A 19,509-nucleotide genomic window follows, 5' to 3' on the forward strand; every position below is an offset into this window, starting at 1 on the left:
TTGGCTCCTGGGATGAAGTTGTCATGATATAGAATTCTGAATCTAGCAGTGTACATGCTGCAACATTGCCAGCTTAAATGAGTGGAAGAGTTTGTTAAGCATTTGCTCAAGCCAGCCACTTAGAGGTAGCCAACAACTGATCAGAGGGAAACTGAGGTAGATTCTGTGATTAGTTTATGGATAAAGTAAAGAAATATTGTGCATTGCTCATTTTCAAAGCTTCCCAGAAGGCTTGTAAATCTATCAAGTACATTTGAATTAATATCACTGAAACTCAGAGGCTTGTCTATGCACTGAAAGATGTTGTCAGCAGGTGTGATAATTATTTGGTTATCTGTTTGTGCTGTGGAATGAAAAATAAATATTGGCGAAAGAAGGAACTTCCCCTACTCTTACTTAAGTTGCCTAGTGGGATCTGTTGTGCCTGCTTGGAAATTAAAATGGCATCTTGGTTTACATTCCAAAGGCCCAAACTGCAGTGTCATACTTGGTTTTTATACTTAAATCTTGGACTGGGCTTTCTGTCTTGGAGGGAAGAGGCAAAACACATCGAACCACAAACAATAACATAATGGACATGGAGGGGGTGGGGTGTAATAAATTGGATTAACTATGATCATGGTTGTCCAGCTTGCATAAAATCTCCAGCTGCATGGTTAAATTGCAACTGCTTCTATGGTTCCCAAAGTAACTACAGATGCCACACACCGAAGAAACTTATGTCTTGTGTTCTTTTTGTTTGAGATTCCATGAGATCTTTTCAGCATTACTGGGTATGTAGATTATGGCTCATGAAGCACAGAATTCTAACCATCCTTTATTGACAGAAGGCTGAGATCCCACTCACTGTGACTGGAGTAACTTTGAAGTCTCTATTTAAATACCGTTCATAGCCCATATGATTATAATGGCAAAGCTCCATACTATTATGACTCCATTTCAGTTCACAAGGTTAAACACAAGCGCTTGAAAATGAAACCAATTTTTTCCCCACCACCACACCCCTCCCTTGCATAAGAAAGCTCCCAACCTGGTAATATCAGCTGAATTTGTGCAATCAAGGTTTCAGCTTTTAATCTCAGTACTGACTGCGGACTTGTACTGGTGACGTTAAGGTCTGTTAACAGAGGTGGAAGCATGCATATCAAATCATCTGATAACATCAAGAGGTATAGTTGGTAAGCAAATTTTTGGGTTTTGGTTTATATTTTTGTGTTTTAATTTTAACTTCAATATACAGTATATTGAGTTCACTAGATATGGCCCAGTCAGGAACAACATACAAAAAAAAAATGAGGGAATTCTGCAGATCAGGCAGTGTTAATGGAGAGAGCAACACACACACAAAATGCTAGAGGAACTCAGCAGGACAGGCAGCATCCATGGAGAAAAACACAGTTGATGTTTCAGACCAAAACTGCTCAGCAGGACTGGAGAAAAAAAGCTGAGGAGTAGATTTAAAAGGTGGGGGGAGGGGAGAGAGAAATACAAGGTGATAGGTGAAACTTGGAAGGGGAGGGAAACAAAGAGCTGGGAAATTGGTGAAAGAGACAGAAGGTCATGGAGAAAGAAAAAAGGGAGGCAATGGGTGAGAGAAAGGAGATAAAATGAGAGAGGGAAAAGGGCTTAAGAAATGATGAAGGGGTGGGAGGCTTTACTGTAAGTTTGAGAAATCAATGTTCATGCCATCAGGTTGCAGGCTACCCAAACAGAATATAAGGTGGTGGTCCTCCAACCTAAGTATGGCCTGATTACAACAGTGGAAGAGGACATGGAATGGGAAGTGGAATTAAAATGGCTGACTGCTGTGAGACCCCACTTGTTCTGGTGGACAGAGTATAGATGCTCAGTGAAGTGGTCTCCCAATCTATGTCAGGTCTCACGGATAAACAGAAGGCCACACCAGGAGCAGCGAACACAGTATATGACCCCCAACAGTCTCACAGGTGAAGTGTCACCTCAGCTGGAAGGACTGTTTGGGGCCCTAAATGGTAGTGAGGGAGAAGGTGTAGGGGCAGGTGTAGCACTTGTTCTGCTTGCAAGGATCAGTGCCAGGAGGGAGATCAGTGAATGGACAACAGAGTTGCATAGGGAGCAATCCCTATGGAAAGCAGAAAGCTGGTGGGGGGGCGGTGGGGGGGGCTGGGCTGGATAGGGAACAGACCTGGAGGCTGGTGGGGTGGTAGATAAGAACAAGAGGCACCCTCTCCCTGGTAGGGTGGCGGGAGGATGGGGTATGAGCAGATGTGGTGAAATGGAAGAGATGCAGTTGAGGTCAGCGCTGATGGTGGAGGAAGGGAAGCCCCTTTCTTTGAAAAAGGAGCACATCTCCTTTGTTCTAGAATAAAAAGCCTTATCCTGAGAGCAGGTGCAGCGGAGATGGAGGAATTGAGAGAAGGGGATGGTGTTTTTACAAGTAGCAGGGTGGGATGAGGTATAGTCCAGGTAGCTGTGAGAGTTTGTTCGTTTATAATAGACATCGGTTGATAAGCTGTCTCTGGAGATAGACAGTGAGATTGAGAAAGGAAAGGGAAGTGTCAGAAATAGACCAGATGTAAGAAAGTGATTACCAGGAAATGGCTAAGCAAAGAGTCTCCTACAGTCCTGGAATGGATAGAAATAGTTCAAGAAATTTATGTTACGGGACGATTGACTTTCTCTCTCAGACATGCCACTAAAAAAGTTTAAAGATACTGGGAAAATTGGACATTTTATTTGAGCTTGGAAACTCTTCTTCACTGTACATTAATTTGGTTTGAAGAACTTTGCTTTATTTCTTCTTATGAGGGAACCTGCAGAATGGTCTCTAAAGTTATGGATCTTAAGGTCCCCTGAGACTTTGAAGGACAATTATGGACATATGAGTTTGGTTAACCTTGATACAGCAATGTAACCTGTTACGCTGTTCATTTTTTCTATTATAAGTTACGAACTTTACTTCATCTATGATGACCCTGTCTGTCTGTTTGTTTTTATCCTGTTTGTTCTGTTATTTGCAAAATTATAAAAATTAAGTTTAAAAAAAAAGAAATGGACTAGATGAATTTGAGTGCAGGGTGGAAGATGAAGACAAAGTGGATGAAATCAACGAGTTCAGCATGGTGCAGGAAGCAGCACCAATGCAGTTATCGATGTAGCATAGGAAAACTGTGGGACGGTCACCAGTGTAGGCTTGGAACATAGACTGTTCCATGTAGCCAACGAACAGGCAGGCGTAACTGGGACCCATGCAAGTGCCCATGGCTACCCCTTTAGTTTGAATCAAAGGAGAAATTATTTAGAGTGAGTACAAGTTCCACAAGATGGAGGAAAGTGGTGGTGGAGAGGAGCTGGTTGGGTCTGATGTCCAGAAAGAAATGGAGAGCTTTTAGGCCTTCCTGGTGAGGGATGGAGGTGTATAGGAACTAGACATCCATAGTAAAAATAACATGATGGGGATCAGGGAAACTGAAATCCTTGAAAAGATGAAGAACGTGTGAGGTGTCACGGATGTAGGTAGGAAGGGACTGAACCGGGGGGCGGGGGGGGGGGGGATAAAATAGAGTCGAGGTATGCAGATCTAAATTCATTGGGGCAGGAACAAGCTGAAACAAGCGGGTTTGTGGATTTTGGGTAGGAGGTAGAAACTGGAGGTGCGGGGTGCGGGAACTATGAGGTTGGTGGTGATAGATGGGAGATCCCCAAAGTCAATAAGGTTGGTGATAGTATGGGACACAATGGCCTGGCGTTCCTTAGCGGGGTCCTGTTTGAGGGGCAAGTAAGAGGAAGTGTCTAAGAGTTGGCCCTGGGCCTCAACAAAGTAGAGGTCAGTACGCCAGACTACTATGGAGAGAAATAGACATTCAATATTTTTATTGATCCACTGAGTTCCTCAAGCTGTTTGAGTAACTCCATACTCCAACCTCTTGTGTCTCCTTCAGCCCTATTTAGGCTCCACAATAGTCTCTTAACTTCCAGATTTGTTTGCTGCTTGGATCAAATGTCAGGTCACTTTGGAAGCTGTTGTAAATACCAGGACATCTTATAAAACTGGTTTTAATCAACTGTAAATTTTGAAACAGATATCCAGTTAGCAGTATTCTCTCCTCGTAAACACCACAGCATATGGTATTCCCAGCAGTGTTCTTTCCAAGGCTATTTTTAGCCTCTAAGACCAGACAGGATCAGGTTTTCACAGCCCAGTGTGATTTGGTCACTCAAAATCCATTTTCTCATTTTGTAATCTGATCAAGGAAGTCCTCTCGACCAGACTTAAATTTACTGCTCCCCCTCCCTTCTCCACATAGTTCCTTATTCTACTAAATGTCTAGAGCCGTCTGGGGGAGAAACAGGACTCGGTCCAGGCCAGCAAGCTGGCCTAAGTTAAGTGAAGCTTGTACTATCACCATGGACCAATAGTGGTTGACTTGATATTTTTCTACAAATTTTTCCATCATCTGATGTGTGTGTACAAGAGGGAGAGAATCTTGCTTTTCTAACTTTGTGCCAATCCTGAAATTTGTTCTTCTGTGCCTTCCACCACACGTCCATGTAAACTCATGGATTTCAAGTTTACCTGTGTCATCCTCAGTCTGCTCTAGCTGAGTCAGAGCAGCTTGTCACTTGATGGCCTGTCTATGGAAGTAATGTTTGTTAGAATGTTGTTCGGTAAATGTTAACAAAGTGAAAGACAGTTGCTGAGTATGGTTGCCTAAAACTAGTGGTGCATTTTGGACTTATGCTTTCTATTAATTTTATACTTAAATTTTCTTTTCTTCAGGCAACAGATAATGACGTTGGAAGCTATGGAAACATCCATTATTTCTTCAGTGATGATTCTGACAGGTAGGAACTGGATAAGAAGCATTTCCAAATGTTTGCCTGTATGTACTGATAGTGTCACCCATTTATAAATTTATCTGCTGAAAGGTACAATGCATTAGTTCTTTAAAATCTCTCATACAGCACTAAAGTACCTGCTAAGGAAAGATTGAGCTTGGATTAAACTACAAGAGTTCTGCATCTTTATTCCCTCCTGGTTAAGTCTCGCAGAGAATCTGTAATATCCAACCTGTTATGGCCAGTCACCCACCCACATACAAGTTCCTCTCTCCAGCCTTCACTAGACTCTCTTCCTAACTGGGCTTCAGAATAGACAAATGAGTTCCAATCCACCAGAGTGTGCAGCCTGTTGAATTGGAGACTATGGCTTCAGTCAAAGGCAGCTGGTAAATTAAGCAGCAGTTTTATGCCAGTCGTGAGGGAGAGCGCTTTGCTGAAGGTTTTGCGCTATTGGTTGTGCCATTGTGTCCCTGAACTCTCCATTGCAGAGAATGTAAAAGAGCTCATCGTACATTCTTAGAAGAGCAAGACATTATCGCAATATCTTGGCCAACAATCATCCCTCACGCATTGCTGCCAGAATAAAATAACCATCGCTTGTCTGTTGCACTGTACAAATTGGCTGTCAGGTAAGCAACAGTGACTATATTTCAGAAGTAATTCTTTGTTCATTAAGTGCTTTAAAAAAACATGAGGGGTTAAAAAGTACTCTATAAGTTCATGTATTCTAATGAATGAAGCGCACTGATTAAAACAATCTCATGAGAGTGATTTTTCTTTCTATGTCTTATTTCCAGTTGAGGTTGGTGTATGTGTACTTTCACGGGGCATCTTCTACCTAATTCACACGAAAGTAAAATCTGTAATTGATTTAAGGCTGGTAATGTGAATAAAACAAACTGCCAGCTGCTAACATGCAAAAAATAATCTATGTAATTTTACTTTGAGATAGGTGGAAGATTTTACTTGGAGCGGCATGTTAGTGTAGCAGTTAGCATAACAACATTATAGGACTGGTGCCCTGGATTCAAATCATGTTGCAGTCTTTAAGGAATTTTTACATTTTTCCTATGACAAGTGCTGGTTTCTTCCAGGTGCTCTGGTTTCTTCCCACACGCCAAAGATATAAAAGTTAATAGTCACATGAATGTAATAGTGCAGTGTGGCCTCATTGAGTTGTAAGGGCCTGTTACCGTGTTGCACCTCTAAATAAAAATTTTTAAGAAGTCAGCTGAGCATTTGATTCCCTTTGGAGATGCAAAGTGTGCGCTGGAGGTCATGATATCTTCAGCAGCATCAATCCACTGTTACTTAATTATCTCCAGCTTTGCTTCCAGTGAAACCCATTGAGAGTAATGTACAACCGATCTTGAAGTGCCATCACTTGTTAAGCAGAAGCAGGAACAAGCTCCCACAAACGACACAGTAATCTCAATTAAGTTATTTGTTTTTAGTGATGCTAACAGAGGGATGGATATTGTCCAAAACCCATAGAGAGTTCTCTAATATTTGAAGTAGTTCTGCCAGATCTGTGTTCACTTAGGAAGACATAGTTTTCCTTCATCTTGCAGTTCATACAAGAGATGATGTCTTCACCAATGCAGCATTCCCCCAGTACTGCAACAAGGGTAGCATTTCCAGTTGGATCCATTTACATCCCTTTCACTCGGAAATGTAAGTGGATCAACGGAGTCCCAGTTAAAGAATATGTTTGTAGTGTTATGATCCCAGCCCCCTCCTTTGTGAGAATCGCAAGAGCACCTGTTGAAGGGGGGGGGGGGGTTCAGTAGACCCAGTCAGAGAGAGAGAGAGAGAGAGATGTGCCAAATTGCAGGTACCACCAGCGATACAGAATAAAGACAACAGCGACTATTGTCTCATGGAGACCACGTGAAAAGCCTTTGGGCAAGGTGGGCTGGTTGAGAGAGAGATTGCATCATCCCAACCTGATTGACACCTGCGACCCCGTGAGGAAGTTTAAAGGATAGTCTCAGGGGGACAGCCCCTCAGACGCACCAAGAAGACACGAGAGTGTTCCCGCAGCAGCGGGAAGCCATTCTGAAGGAAACCACGTGCGTTAGATTCCGGGATTGGAATCTGTGGCTGGAATCACAGGAAACCGCTTTTAACTAACATCGGGGAGAGGAAACCAATGCTCCCCCGATTTCACGGAAGATTCATCGAGACTCGGCAAGTTCTTTCTCTTCTCCCCCCAATCTCTCTCTCGGTCGCCCCACGTGAAACCCAGCGATTTCCAACGGGCTGAGGCCGGCAGCCTTCTGAGTGACTTTTATATTTCCAACGGACAATCTATTAACCCCTAGACATCAGCAGAGCTCACTTAATAATGATGATTATTACTATACCTGCGCTTTAGATTGAGTGTTGACAATGTGCCCTATCTGAATGTTTGTATTAACCCTACTTTTGTGTCCCTTTACGAATAAAACGTTTGAAAATAGTGACAACAGACTTCAACAAACCTCTCTATCTTTGCTGGTAAGTTATCCAGTTACGAGATACGTAACAATTGGGTTGCTCGTCCGTGATTTGACACCAAATTGTGAGGCCAGTGAATCGGGCTTGTAAATCAAAAACTTGAATCTGGTTACGCGGGTAGCCAGACGGGAAACCAGCAAAGATGGGCGTGGGTGAATTTATGGAAAATCCGATGGTGGGGGCGCTAGAGGCGGCCACCAAATCAGACTTGTTAAATTTGACGAAGGGGTTGAACTTCACAGAAGTGAGGTCGTCCATGAAAAAGCGGGAGGTACGAAGGGCCATAACTCAGTATTACGTTGGGAAGAATGTGTTTGAAGATGAGGTATTGGAAGATATCCCTGACAAAGTACCATCAAGTGGGAGGGTTCAGTTAGAGGTGGAGAAATTAAAGTTGGAACGTGAACTTAAGTTAAAAGAGCTGGAAGTGGCGGAGAGAGAGAGAGCTGTGAACGAGAGCAGTTTAAATCTGGCCAGTTTTGATTTGGCCGAGACGTCTTTGCCGACCTTGTGCCACGAGGGTTCCGAGGGTGGTAAGACGAAGAGTAGTAAAGTGAAAGGGGGTAAGGGAGAGGAGATAGATCTGCCTTTAGCGAAGAGAAAGGTCCTAAAGGTAGGAAATAAAGATGAGAAACAGACAAAGCTGTTAAAAGGTCCGGAGTTGGACATGGATGATCTGTCTGGTTTGGCAGAATTGTTTGAAGAACTTGAGAGTTCTAAAGGTGTTACCGATAACGAGAGGAGGGCAGTCCTAGATGGAAAGGATACCCTTGCCTCGAAGGAGTCTGCTGAAAAGGCCAAGGAGGTTGTTTCAGCTCGCAGGGTTGCGCCTTCCCCGGGTGGGAGCCACCCAGAGAGTAACTGGGAGGATCGGGGGAGGTTAGAATTTGAAAAAGGTACGGGTGTTGAAAGCCTGGAAGAGGCCAATGTCCCGTTTGAGTGTGTCCGAGATGGGGATGCCCGAGGGGCTGAACCTAGTAACGGAGCTCAGAAGAAGTCTGAGGTATCTGACCCAGTGGAATGGGGCGGCCAACCTTGTGGGTCAGATGGACTCGGTTCAGTGGGAAAAGGGTTAACCTTGGTAACCGGGGAAAGTGTGAGCTCCCCGGCATCTGTACTCGAAGGAGTGGTCATCGGTTCAGTGGGAAAAGGGTTAACATTGGTAACCGGGGAAAGTGTGAGCTCCCCGGCGTCTATACTCGAAGGAGTGGTCAAAGTTAATGCAGAATTTAAGAATGGGGGGAGGTGAGGATTGTTGGCGAAGGAAACGAAAAGCCTGTAGTTTCCAAATCGAAGGAAGAAATCTTAAACCTGGCAGATCGCTCACAGAGTGAGGCGGGGAATAGCGGGGCCCCCCACTCTATTGTTATGCCAGGATGGGGTGTGAAGAGGCCGCCTTCGCCATGCTACTCAAGCGAAGAGTTAGAATCAAACACCAATAGCCTGAAGGCGACTGATAAAAGGGCCAGCCACCTGGGTAAAATCAAAGAGTTGGGTGGAAATGGTCTAAGTTTGGGGCATGGTGTTGCTAAAATAACCCCGATGAGCGGGGCGGGCGGGAGTTCACCACTAAAAACTACTCAAGTTCCCCACGGGGGGGCTCGCCGGAAAAGAGGCGACGGTTAATGGAGATGCCATTGTTAGACAGTCAGGCAGGTTGAGCAGGTTTGCGCCAAAGCCTGTGAATAATAAAGACAGCTTTTTTGGAGACCTGCCGGTTAAGTTAAACGACTGAAATGATTAGTATTCGCGTAAACTTTTATAAATGCACCTAAGCTAAGGTCACACCTCCTTAGTTTTGTTGCTTAGAAAAAAAAAATTAAATAGATGGTTATTGAATTGAAGTCTGATGTACGGTTCACAATGTTAAGATCTGAAAGAAAGGGACACTGTAATCGTTAACTATTTAGATACTGACGTGAATGTATAACGGTAATATTTTGTGAAAAGAAAAACTTGTGTATTGTGTTAGATCCAAAACTCTGGTAAGACTGTGGACCACTTCATTTTAACCGCTGGTAAAACGTCTTTTAAGATGGGAGGTGTTATGATCCCAGCCCCCTCCTTTGTGAGAATCGCAAGAGCACCCGTTGAAGGGGGGGGGGGGTCAGTAGACCCAGTCGGAGAGAGAGAGAGACATGCCAAATTGCAGGTACCACCAGCGATACAGAATAAAGACAACAACGACTATTGTCTCATGGAGACCACATGAAAAGCCCTCGGGCAAGGTGGGCTGGTTGAGAGAGAGATTGCATCATCCCAACCTGATTGACACCTGCGACCCCGTGGGGAAGTATAAAGGAGAGTCTCAGGGGGACAGCCCCTTCAGACGCACCAAGAAGACACGAGAGTGTTCCCGCAGCAGCGGGAAGCCATTCTGAAGGAAACCACGTGCGTTAGATTCCGGGATTGGAATCTGTGGCTGGAATCACAGGAAACCGCTTTTAACTAACATCGGGGAGAGGAAACCAACGCTCCCCCGATTTCACGGAAGATTCATCGAGACTCGGCAAGTTCTTTCTCTTCTCCCCCCAATCTCTCTCTCAGTCGCCCCACGTGAAACCCAGCGATTTCCAACGGGCTGAGGCCGGCAGCCTTCTGAGTGACTTTTATATTTCCAACGGACAATCTATTAACCCCTAGACATCAGCAGAGCTCACTTAAAAATGATGATTATTAATATACCCGCACTTTAGATTGAGTGTTGACAATGTGCCCTATCTGAATGTATGTATTAACCCTACTTTTGAGTCCCTTTACGAATAAAACGTTTGAAAATAGTGACAACAGACTTCAACAGACCTCCCTATCTTTGCTGGTAAGTTATCCAGTTACGGGATACGTAACAGTAGTGATTGTTGTAATAGTAAGTGGAACTTGCTTATGATATATATCATTACTCAACGATTAGCAATTCTGTTGTGCACCGCAAATAAATGACGTTACCTGCAGTTGTGCACAGTTGATTCTTGCGAATCAGAATCAGGTTTAATATCACCGGCGTGTTGTGAGATTTGTTAACTTCGCAGCAGGAGTACAACGCAATACATGATAATAGAGAGAAAAAAGAATTACAGTTATTATTCACAATACCTATAAATACCTTCCCCCCAGAAGTTTTTATGTTTTATTGTTTTGCAACATTGAATCACGGTGGATTTAATTAGGCTTCTTTGACACTAAGCACAAGAAAAAGGCTGTTTTGTGTCAAAGTGAAAACAGATCTCTACGAAGTCTCCAACTTAATGACAAATGTAAGACACAGAAAAATTGATGCATAAGGATTCACCCCCTTCAAGTCAGTAGATGCACCATTGGCAGCAATTTCAGCCTTGAGTCCATGGGGATAGGTCTCTACCAGCTTTGTATATCTGGACACTGCTATTTTCCCCATTCTTATCAAAACTGCTCAAGCTCTTTCAGGTTGCATGAAGATTGTTAGTGAGCAGCCCTTTTCAAGTCCAGCCACAAATTCTCAATGGGTTTAAGGTCTTGGTTCTCACTTGGACACTCCAGGACATTAATTTTGTTGTTTTTAAACCACTTCTGTGTAGCTTTGGCATTATGCTTGGGGGTATTGTCTTGCTGAAAAATAAATCTTCTCCCAAGTTTTAGTTTTCTTGCAGATTACATCAGGTGTTCCACCAGAATGTTCATGTATTTTGCTGCATTCATTTTACCCTCTACCTTTACAAACCTTGAAGGCCTGTTTCAGTGAAGCATCCCCCACAGCATGATGCAGCCACCACTATGTTTCACGGTAGGGATGGTGTGTTTTTGAAGATGTGTGGTGTTTGGCTTATGCCAAACATAGCGTTTAGTCTGATTGCCAAAAAGCTCAATTTTGGTTTCATCAGACCATAGAACCACTTTCCAGCTGATTTCACATGCCTTCTGGCAAACTCTAACCAAGATTTCATGTGAATTTCAGGATGTATATTGTATACATTTCTCTGACATTAAATTGTATATTTGAACTTTGAACCTTTGAATTTTTTTCTACAGCGGCTTTCTCTTTGCCACTCTCCCTAAAGCTGTGACTAGTGAAGCATCCGGGGCAACAGTTGTGTGTCCGGTCCCTCCCATCCTAGCCTCTGATGCTTGTAACTCCTCCAGAGTTGTCATAGATGTCTTGTTGGCTTCTTGCATGGTCACTCAGCTTTTAAGGACAGCCTGCTCTAGGCAGATTTACAGCTGTGCAATATTCTTTCCATTTCTTTATGATTGACTTAATTGTACAACAAGGCCTATTAAGTGACTTGGAAATTTTCTTGTATCCATCTCCTGACTTGTGCTTTTCAATAACTTTTTCATGGAGTAGTTTGATGTGTTCCTTTGTCTTCATGTTGTAGTGTTTTTTGCCAGGATACTGACTCACCAGCAGTTGGACCTTCCAGATAGATACAGGACCTTCATGAATCACAGGAAATGTTCCCAAATTTGATTTACTGTCTGCGTGCATAAAGATGAAAGGGAGGCTTGTATTAAAATCTCATTTTCATCCCCATTTCTGGATCAACCAAGGCAGTTCAGAGCCAATAAAGTGCTTTTGAAGTGTAGCTGAAGTTGCAGTATTAGAAATGTTAACAGTCAGTTTGTTTGCTGTCTTGTGTCCCTTAAATAGCATTGCAATAACAACATCATGAGTTTATGTAGAGATAAATATTTTCTGTGACACCAGGATTAATTCCTGACACATGGAGTTGCAAGCTCATGCACAGAGCATCTGTGAACGATCAGGCATTTATTTTCCAGATTTTTTTTAAGAAGTTGGAGAACATCTTTACACATGAGACGTTTATTATGTGAGAAGCAAAAAGCATAAAAATGCACAGCAAATGGAATTAAAATGGACTGTTCCTATCTTGTATTGCAAGTTCTAATATGTATAATCATTTATACATGTCTAGCATTGTGCAGATGTACTTCCAAGTTTCTTCTGCACTTCTCATTGTATAGGGTCCAATAATGTGGTAAAGCACGTCAATTATAATATAATGTGGAAATAATGAAGAAAACAATATAATTCAAATCCACATTCGCCCAGACCACGTTGTGAAACAGAAAGATAATTTATTTTACTGTGAGGATATTGCACACGCATCAAATTTCATTAGATTGTTGCCCAAACATTTAATATGTTTTGCTGTAAAGTGATGTCATTGATCTTGCTCTACAGCCGTCGTCTAACATTTAGCACAAAATGTTTGATGCCCTTGTAAACCTATCGCTTCAATGGGACAAGTGTTTTATTATTGTTTGTTGGCCATTGACACCGTGACTCATTGCGTTTCTTGGTCCACTCCATAGATCTGAGCATGCAGATCTAGGATAAGCATTTGCTGCAGTACTGAGGGACAGCTACAATGTTGCAGGTGCCATCTTCTGCCTCATGCTACTTCCTGCGGAATGATATCAAAGAAGATTAGGGAAATTCTCCCAGGAGCCCCAGCCAGTATTTAGCCACACCAATCAATCATTTTAAACCAGGTCATCTCATCAAAATCATGTTGCTGTTTATGAGAGCATGCTATGCTGACCATGGAATTTTTGCATTTGGACTTGTAACCCCACCGCAGTGCGCAAGTGCCGTCTGCAGCTCGGCAGAGAGCATCAAGAGTCACTGGGTTAAAATCTCATTTCAGACCACAATTTCGGTGAACGCTTCAGTGCAATTCTTAGAGTGCTCCATTGTTAGGGATACAACGGGCAAAAAGTTGGGGGAACATAGCAGGTCGATGTTTTGGGTTGAAACTGTTCATATGGATTGAAAGATAGAGGGGGTGGGGGGATAGTCAGGATGTAGGAGCCATATACCTATTTATTGTCTCAACAGCACACACAAAATGCTGGTGGAACACAGCAGGCCAGGCAGCATCTGTAGGGAGAAGCGCTGTCAACGTTTCGGGCCGAGACCCTTCATCAGGACCGAAACGTCGACAGCGCTTCTCCCTATAGATGCTGCCTGGCCTGCTGTGTTCCACCAGCATTTTGTGTGTGTTGTTGTTTGAATTTCCAGCATCTGCAGATTTCCTCGTGTTTGCTCTATTTATTGTCTGTATTGTGCATCCTCACTCTGGGTTCAGGTAATTTGTCACATGGGTTTGGGTGGCATTGGGTGGTGGTTAAAATAAACAAATATAGTCAACTGTTCACCTGCATAGTGCAGGGGTGAATAGGGAATGCATATTTTTCATTGACCACTCATCGCTGTTTTGATTTGATCCAGTTACGCTCGTTTTGTTTTACATGAATTAAAGAAGAGTCCTTCCAGGTGAAGCAACACCTCACCTATGTTGGGGTCATCTGCTGTGTCCTGTGCTCCTAGTGTGGTCTCCTATATATCAGTGAGACCCAGTGTAGATTGGGAGACTGCTTCACCAAGCACTTAAATTCAATCCACCAGAAAATGCGGGATCTCCCAGTGGCTACCCATTTTAATTCCACTTCCCATTCCCATTCTGACATGTCAGTCCATGGCCTCCCCTGTTCTCACGATGAGGCCACTCTCAGGTTGTAGGAGCAATACCTTGTATTCCATCTGGGTAGCCTTCAATCTGAAGGCCAGACACTGATTTCTCGAATGTCTGGTAATGCCTCACCCCTTTCACCATTCCCTATTTCCATTTCCCTCTCACCTTATCTCCTTGCCTGCCCTTCACCTCCCTCTGTTGCTCCTCCCCCTTTTCTTTCTTCCATGGTCTTCCATCCTCTCCTGTAAGATTTCCCATTCTCCAGCCCTGTATCTCTTTCACCAGTCAACTTCTCAGCTCTTTAATTCACCCCTACCCTCTTCCCGGTTTCACTTATCATCTTGTGTTTCTTCCTCTCCTCGCCTCACCTTTCTCCAAACCTGCTGAAAGGATCTCAGCCTGAAACGTTGACTGTACTCTTCCGTAGATGCTGCCTGCTCTGCTGAGTTCCTCCGGCATCTTGTGTGTGTTACTTGGATGTCCTGTCTGTTGTGGAAGAATCAAATGATTTTATTGCTGGTTTCTAATAAAGGATTGAGCATACTTTTTTGACTTGGAATTTGGTTAGTTCAAAGCACATCATACAGTGTGATACTCCCTCACTTAGCCTGTCAATGGCCTTTAGTTTGTTTTCAAGTAGTTGCTACACAGTATAAAGAGGTAAGGGAAAGGACGGGGTAACTTGGGACATTACACCCCCACCCACCAACTTCCCACCCTTGATTCCATGCTCCACCTTCCTCTCCTATCAGATTAGAGTCCATCATCTTCAGTCCTTTGTCACTTCCATCTAGCACTTCCCAGCTTCTACTGCTATTCCAACTATCTTCTCCTCCGTATACCCATCAGCCCCAACCCCCTCTCACCTGGATCCACCTATCCACTTACCTGCCAGCTCTTGCCCTTGTTCTTCCTAATAAACCCTTTGGATCTTTTATATCCACCTGGGAGAAATGAAACAACCTCCATTTAAAATTCCATTGGAAAAATAATGAAATTAGTGTTGCTTTAAGATATGAAAAACATTCATACGAATATTTACAGCCCATTTTACTCACTTTACTGTTTTTATTATCCATTCTTTTGATCTACTTCTCATGTGAATTCCATTTTAATTGGTATCCTCCCATGTAACAGTTAAGGATCAGAATAGTGTTTTAAACAGACTATGAAAGGAGCCTAGCTGTGAGTTTGAGGCAATAATTCAATTCTACAGATTCGGACGGTCATAAACTGCTCAAGTTTTGTTTTTACGACATCTTTCAAGACAGTGGACAGAGCTATTTCCCATTAAATGCCACCAACCATCTCGTTTTCTCATTTATTTCACTGTTAAGTATGGTGTACAACAAGGGCAATTCAGACCACTCATTGGAATAGGCTAAGGGATTAAGTTTATGTTAAAAAATAGTTAGTATGTGACTGAGATAAAGGATGGTTTTCATGGAATGCCAAGGGTTTAGTTAATAGCACTTGAGAAAATTGTCATAGGTTATTACAAATTCATAATTTTCCTTCTTTGTTTTATTTGCTTCAATATTGGTTTGGTGTTAATTAATATTTATGGAAAGGAACTCATCCATTTCCTGCTTGACAGGCTTGAGAACGTTCTTTGCGTTGGCTTCATTGTCATATTTTCCCATGTGTTTCAATTTGCATACTGCAAATATGTAAATTATATTTTAATGTCATTACTGTGGTCTGATCATAAGAAAGATTAATCAGTAGTTAATGATTGGCTGTCTTTTTTTGAATCTCAGAAATGCAGTTTATAAACTGGTTTCTTTGAATTCACTGCAAACTTCCTTGTAATTAATTAGCCTGGAACATTATTCTTTTAAAGCATGAATCTCAGCTTATTAACCAGAATAATTCTCCACTCTTCCCCCACCACATTAACCTCCACAATCGCCTCCAACAAAAAATGCCACAGCCCATAAATTTTCAAACCAGGATCATCCCAGGATGATTGAGTACTGAGAGTTGATCAACTAATTCTTTCAGACCTCGAGCACAGTGCCTCTGTTAATTAATCATAATGAACAATACATTCCATGCACCCAGTGCCAGTAAAAGGGACTAGTACCGATGGGTACTTTGTGGTTATCATGAGCATGATGGGCCGAAGGACCTGCTTCTGTGCTCTGTTACTCTGTGCAGTACTGCAGCACAAGGGAATCCTGCCTATCTACATTCTGCTGGCATTTCCTTCGCAAATTTAAGAATGGGATGAAACATATTAATTTCTGGTTGTGACCAAATCATGATTATTAATACACTTGAGTCTTATTTATGAACTTCAGGCTGACCTGCCATAGCTTACTGATTAGGAAGTAGCACTGAAGTTAATGAGACGATAAAGCAGGCAAACCCAGCGCAGGTGTTCCTTTCTAGACGGCTAGCCAAGTAAAGCAGTGAGGTTAACCTGGACTTGCAAAGAACTAAAGTTAGAATGCACCTGCTGTCTGCACATTATGAGTCATAGAGGCATGAAAAACACATTGAGGATGAACCCAGAACTATGAGGTTCAACAATTGGGACAAGTATTAGAGAGCTTTGTTTCTAAGGAGAGGGTCCTGCATCTAAATTAAATGATTGGACAAAGCTCACTGTGGTCAATAATTTCCCCTCATTGAAAGTCAGATTCTAGACGAGAACTTTCACTGTAAAATGGGATTAAATTCAGAAGAAACTCCTTCACCCAGGAAGTAAGTAGGAATATGAAATCTGTTGCCTAAAAGAATAGTTGAGGCAAATTCACTTAAACTGAGGCTGGATAAATGCACAAGGAAGGGAAAAAAACAGAAGGAAATGCTAATGGGTTCGGAATCAGAATCAGGTTTTTACATCACTGATAAATGAAGTGATCTGAGCTCCCCTCACTGGGAAGGTCAGATCACAACCTGGTGCATCTCAAACCCTGCTGTGTGCTTCTGGTGAAGAGTAAACCTGCAACCTCGAGGACAGTGAGGAAATGGTCAGGGGAGGCTTATGAGGCACTCCAGGATTGTTTTGAAGTGACAGACTGGCAGGCCCTTTGTGAGCCACATGGAGAGGACATTGATGGGCTCACAGAGTGCATCAACTTCTGTGTGGACTGCAATGTTCCGGCAAGAACTGTCCTTTGTTATTCAAATAACAAGCAATGGGTAACAAAGGACATTAAGGACATCCTGAACACTAAAAAGAGGGTGTTTAGAGAAGGAAATAGAGAGGAGCTGAGGACAATACAGAGGGACCTGAAAGCCAAGATCAGGGAGGCTAAAGACAGGTGTAGGAGGAAACTTGAGTGGAAACTCCAGCAGAACAACATGAGAGAGGACTGGAGTGGGATGAGGACCATCATTGGGTTCCGGCAAACCAGCAACAGAGGAGCTGAAGGCAAGTGTGGACAGGGCCAACAAACTTAACCTGTTCTTCAACAGATTTGACACTGTGGCCCCTGCCCATCCCCCACATGATTCATCTGTGGTCGGCCCCCAACCAACACATACTCCACTCTCCCCTCCTACCCCTCCTCACAGCCCCCCACCCTGCTCTCATGACTACACCCCTCCCCCACCTGGAACCACCACGGTGGGCTTCACAGCTGAACAGGTGAGAAGACAGCTGAAACATCTCCACACAAGCAAGGCTGCAGACCCAGATGGTGTCAGCCCCAGGGTGCTCAAAGCCTGTGCCCCCCAGCTATGTGGAGTACTTCACCATGTTTTCAACCTGAGCCTGAGTCTCCAGAGGGTTCCTGTGCTGTGGAAGACGTCCTGCCTCATCCCTGTACCGAAGATGCCGCACCCCAGGGGCTCCAATGACTACAGACCGATGGCATTGACCTCCCACATCATGAAGACCCTGGAGAGACTTGTTCTAGAGCAGCTCCGGCCTATGATAAGGCCACACTTAGAATCCCTCCAGTTCACCTATCAACCTCAACTAGGAGTTGAAGATGCCATTGTCTACCTGCTGAACCATGTCTACGCCCATCTGGACAAGCCAGCGAGCACTGTGAGGGTCATGTTTTTTTACTTCTCCAGTGCGTTCAACACCATCCGCCCTGCTCTGCTGGGTGAGAAGCTGACAGTGATGCAGGTGGATGCTTCCCTGGTGTCATGGATTATTGATTACCTGACTGGCAGACCACAGTACGTGCGCTTGCAACACTGTGTGTCAGACAGAGTGGTCAGCAGTACTAGGGCTCCATAGGGGACTGTCCTGTCTCCCTTTCCCTTCACCATCTACACCTCGGACGTCAACTACAACACAGAGTCTTGCCATCTTCAGAAGTTTTCTGATGACTCTGCCATAGTTGGATGCATCAGCAGGGGAGATGAGGCTGAGTACAGGGCTACGGTGGGAAACTTTGTCACATGGTGTGAGCAAAATCATCTGCAGCTTAATGTGAAAAAGACTAAGGAGCTGGTGATGGACCTGAGGAGGGCTAAGGTACTGGTGACCCCTGTTTCCATCCAAGGGGTCAGTGTGGACATGGTGGAGGATTACAAATACCTGGTGATACGAATGGACAATAAATTGAACTGGTCAAAGAACACTGAGGCTGTCTACAAGAAGGGTCAGAGCCGTCTCTATTTCCTGAGGAGACTGAGGTCCTTTAACATCTGCCAGACGATGCTGAGGATGTTCTACGAGGCTGTGGTAGCCAGTGCTATCCTGTTTGCTGTTGTGTGCTGGGGCAGCAGGCTGAGGGTAGCAGACACCAACTGTGTTGCCTTTATGGCAATTATTTAGTTTATAATATTTTCACTTAGTAATTCGTTTGTTGGCATTTTAGTCAAAATTAGGATTGTTTAAAGTAAATTCGTTGTCTGTGATATATCGCGGCATGCGATGACGTCACATCCGGTTTCGCCGCGTCTTGTGGGAAAATACCAGTTTGGGAGAAACGGAAAGGTGAGGGCAGACCTGTGCGAGTCCAGCAAAGTTTTCTCTCTACGCACTAGGAACATAGTGAAAGCAACGCTGTGGGTCATGAGATAATCGATATGTTAAATTAAAATGTTAACACCGATCCTGTTAAAAGTAACGACGGTCGATAAGGTTTATGTTTCCGTTAGTTAAAGAGTTGCGGATAGTTTGCATTGAAGTGTATTTAAAGCAGTCAATGGCGTAGGTAGATTCTGACTGTATGCTGCACTTTAATGTAATGTAGTTGTTGTAGTTTTACTCTTGCAAGTATTTACGATGTAAATGTAATGTAATATCAAGAAGGAAACAAATGCTGTACAAATCTTGTATTGTTTTATCAACAGTTTTCACCATACGTTAATGAGGAAGAGTGAACAGTAAACAGTTAATCTTACTGTGATCCTGTTGTCATTGACAAAGGTTTAACTTGGTGTTTAGTTCAGCGTTCCGTTACACCCGAGTGAGAACACTACAGTGAAAAGGCGGCATTATCAGGTGTTTCAAGTGCTGCAATGACAACTCGATCCAGCGTCAAGTCGATGTCACCCAGTGACGGCGGCTGTAGGACATCATCAAGTAAGGCTGCCCATGCAAGAGCTAAGGCAGAAGCCGCCAAGGTGCGAGTGCGCTACGCTAAACAAGAAGCAAAATTGAAAATGGAAGCGGCTGCCAGAGAAGCCAAAAACCAGATGGAAGCGGCTGCCAAAGAAGCCAAAAACCAGATGGAAGCGGCTGCCAGAGAAGCCGAAAACCAGAAGGAAGTGGCTGCCAGAGAAATGGAAAAGGCTGCCAGAG

At 43.6% G+C, this 19,509-nt stretch overlaps 1 protein-coding gene across 1 annotated transcript in view; it reads left to right on the forward strand.

Annotated features, from left to right (window-relative positions):
• Window positions 1-19,509, forward strand: part of cdh23 (cadherin-related 23) — a 1,109,092-nt gene that overhangs the window by 572,748 nt on the left and 516,835 nt on the right. Inside the window, exon 15 of the mRNA XM_059946450.1 lies at window positions 4,760-4,824. Within this exon, the coding sequence (XP_059802433.1) occupies window positions 4,760-4,824 (65 nt within the window). The remainder of the gene's footprint in view (window positions 1-4,759; window positions 4,825-19,509) is intronic.

Source organism: Hypanus sabinus, chromosome 21 (genome assembly GCF_030144855.1).
Source record: "Hypanus sabinus isolate sHypSab1 chromosome 21, sHypSab1.hap1, whole genome shotgun sequence".
Taxonomy (NCBI): domain Eukaryota; kingdom Metazoa; phylum Chordata; class Chondrichthyes; order Myliobatiformes; family Dasyatidae; genus Hypanus; species Hypanus sabinus.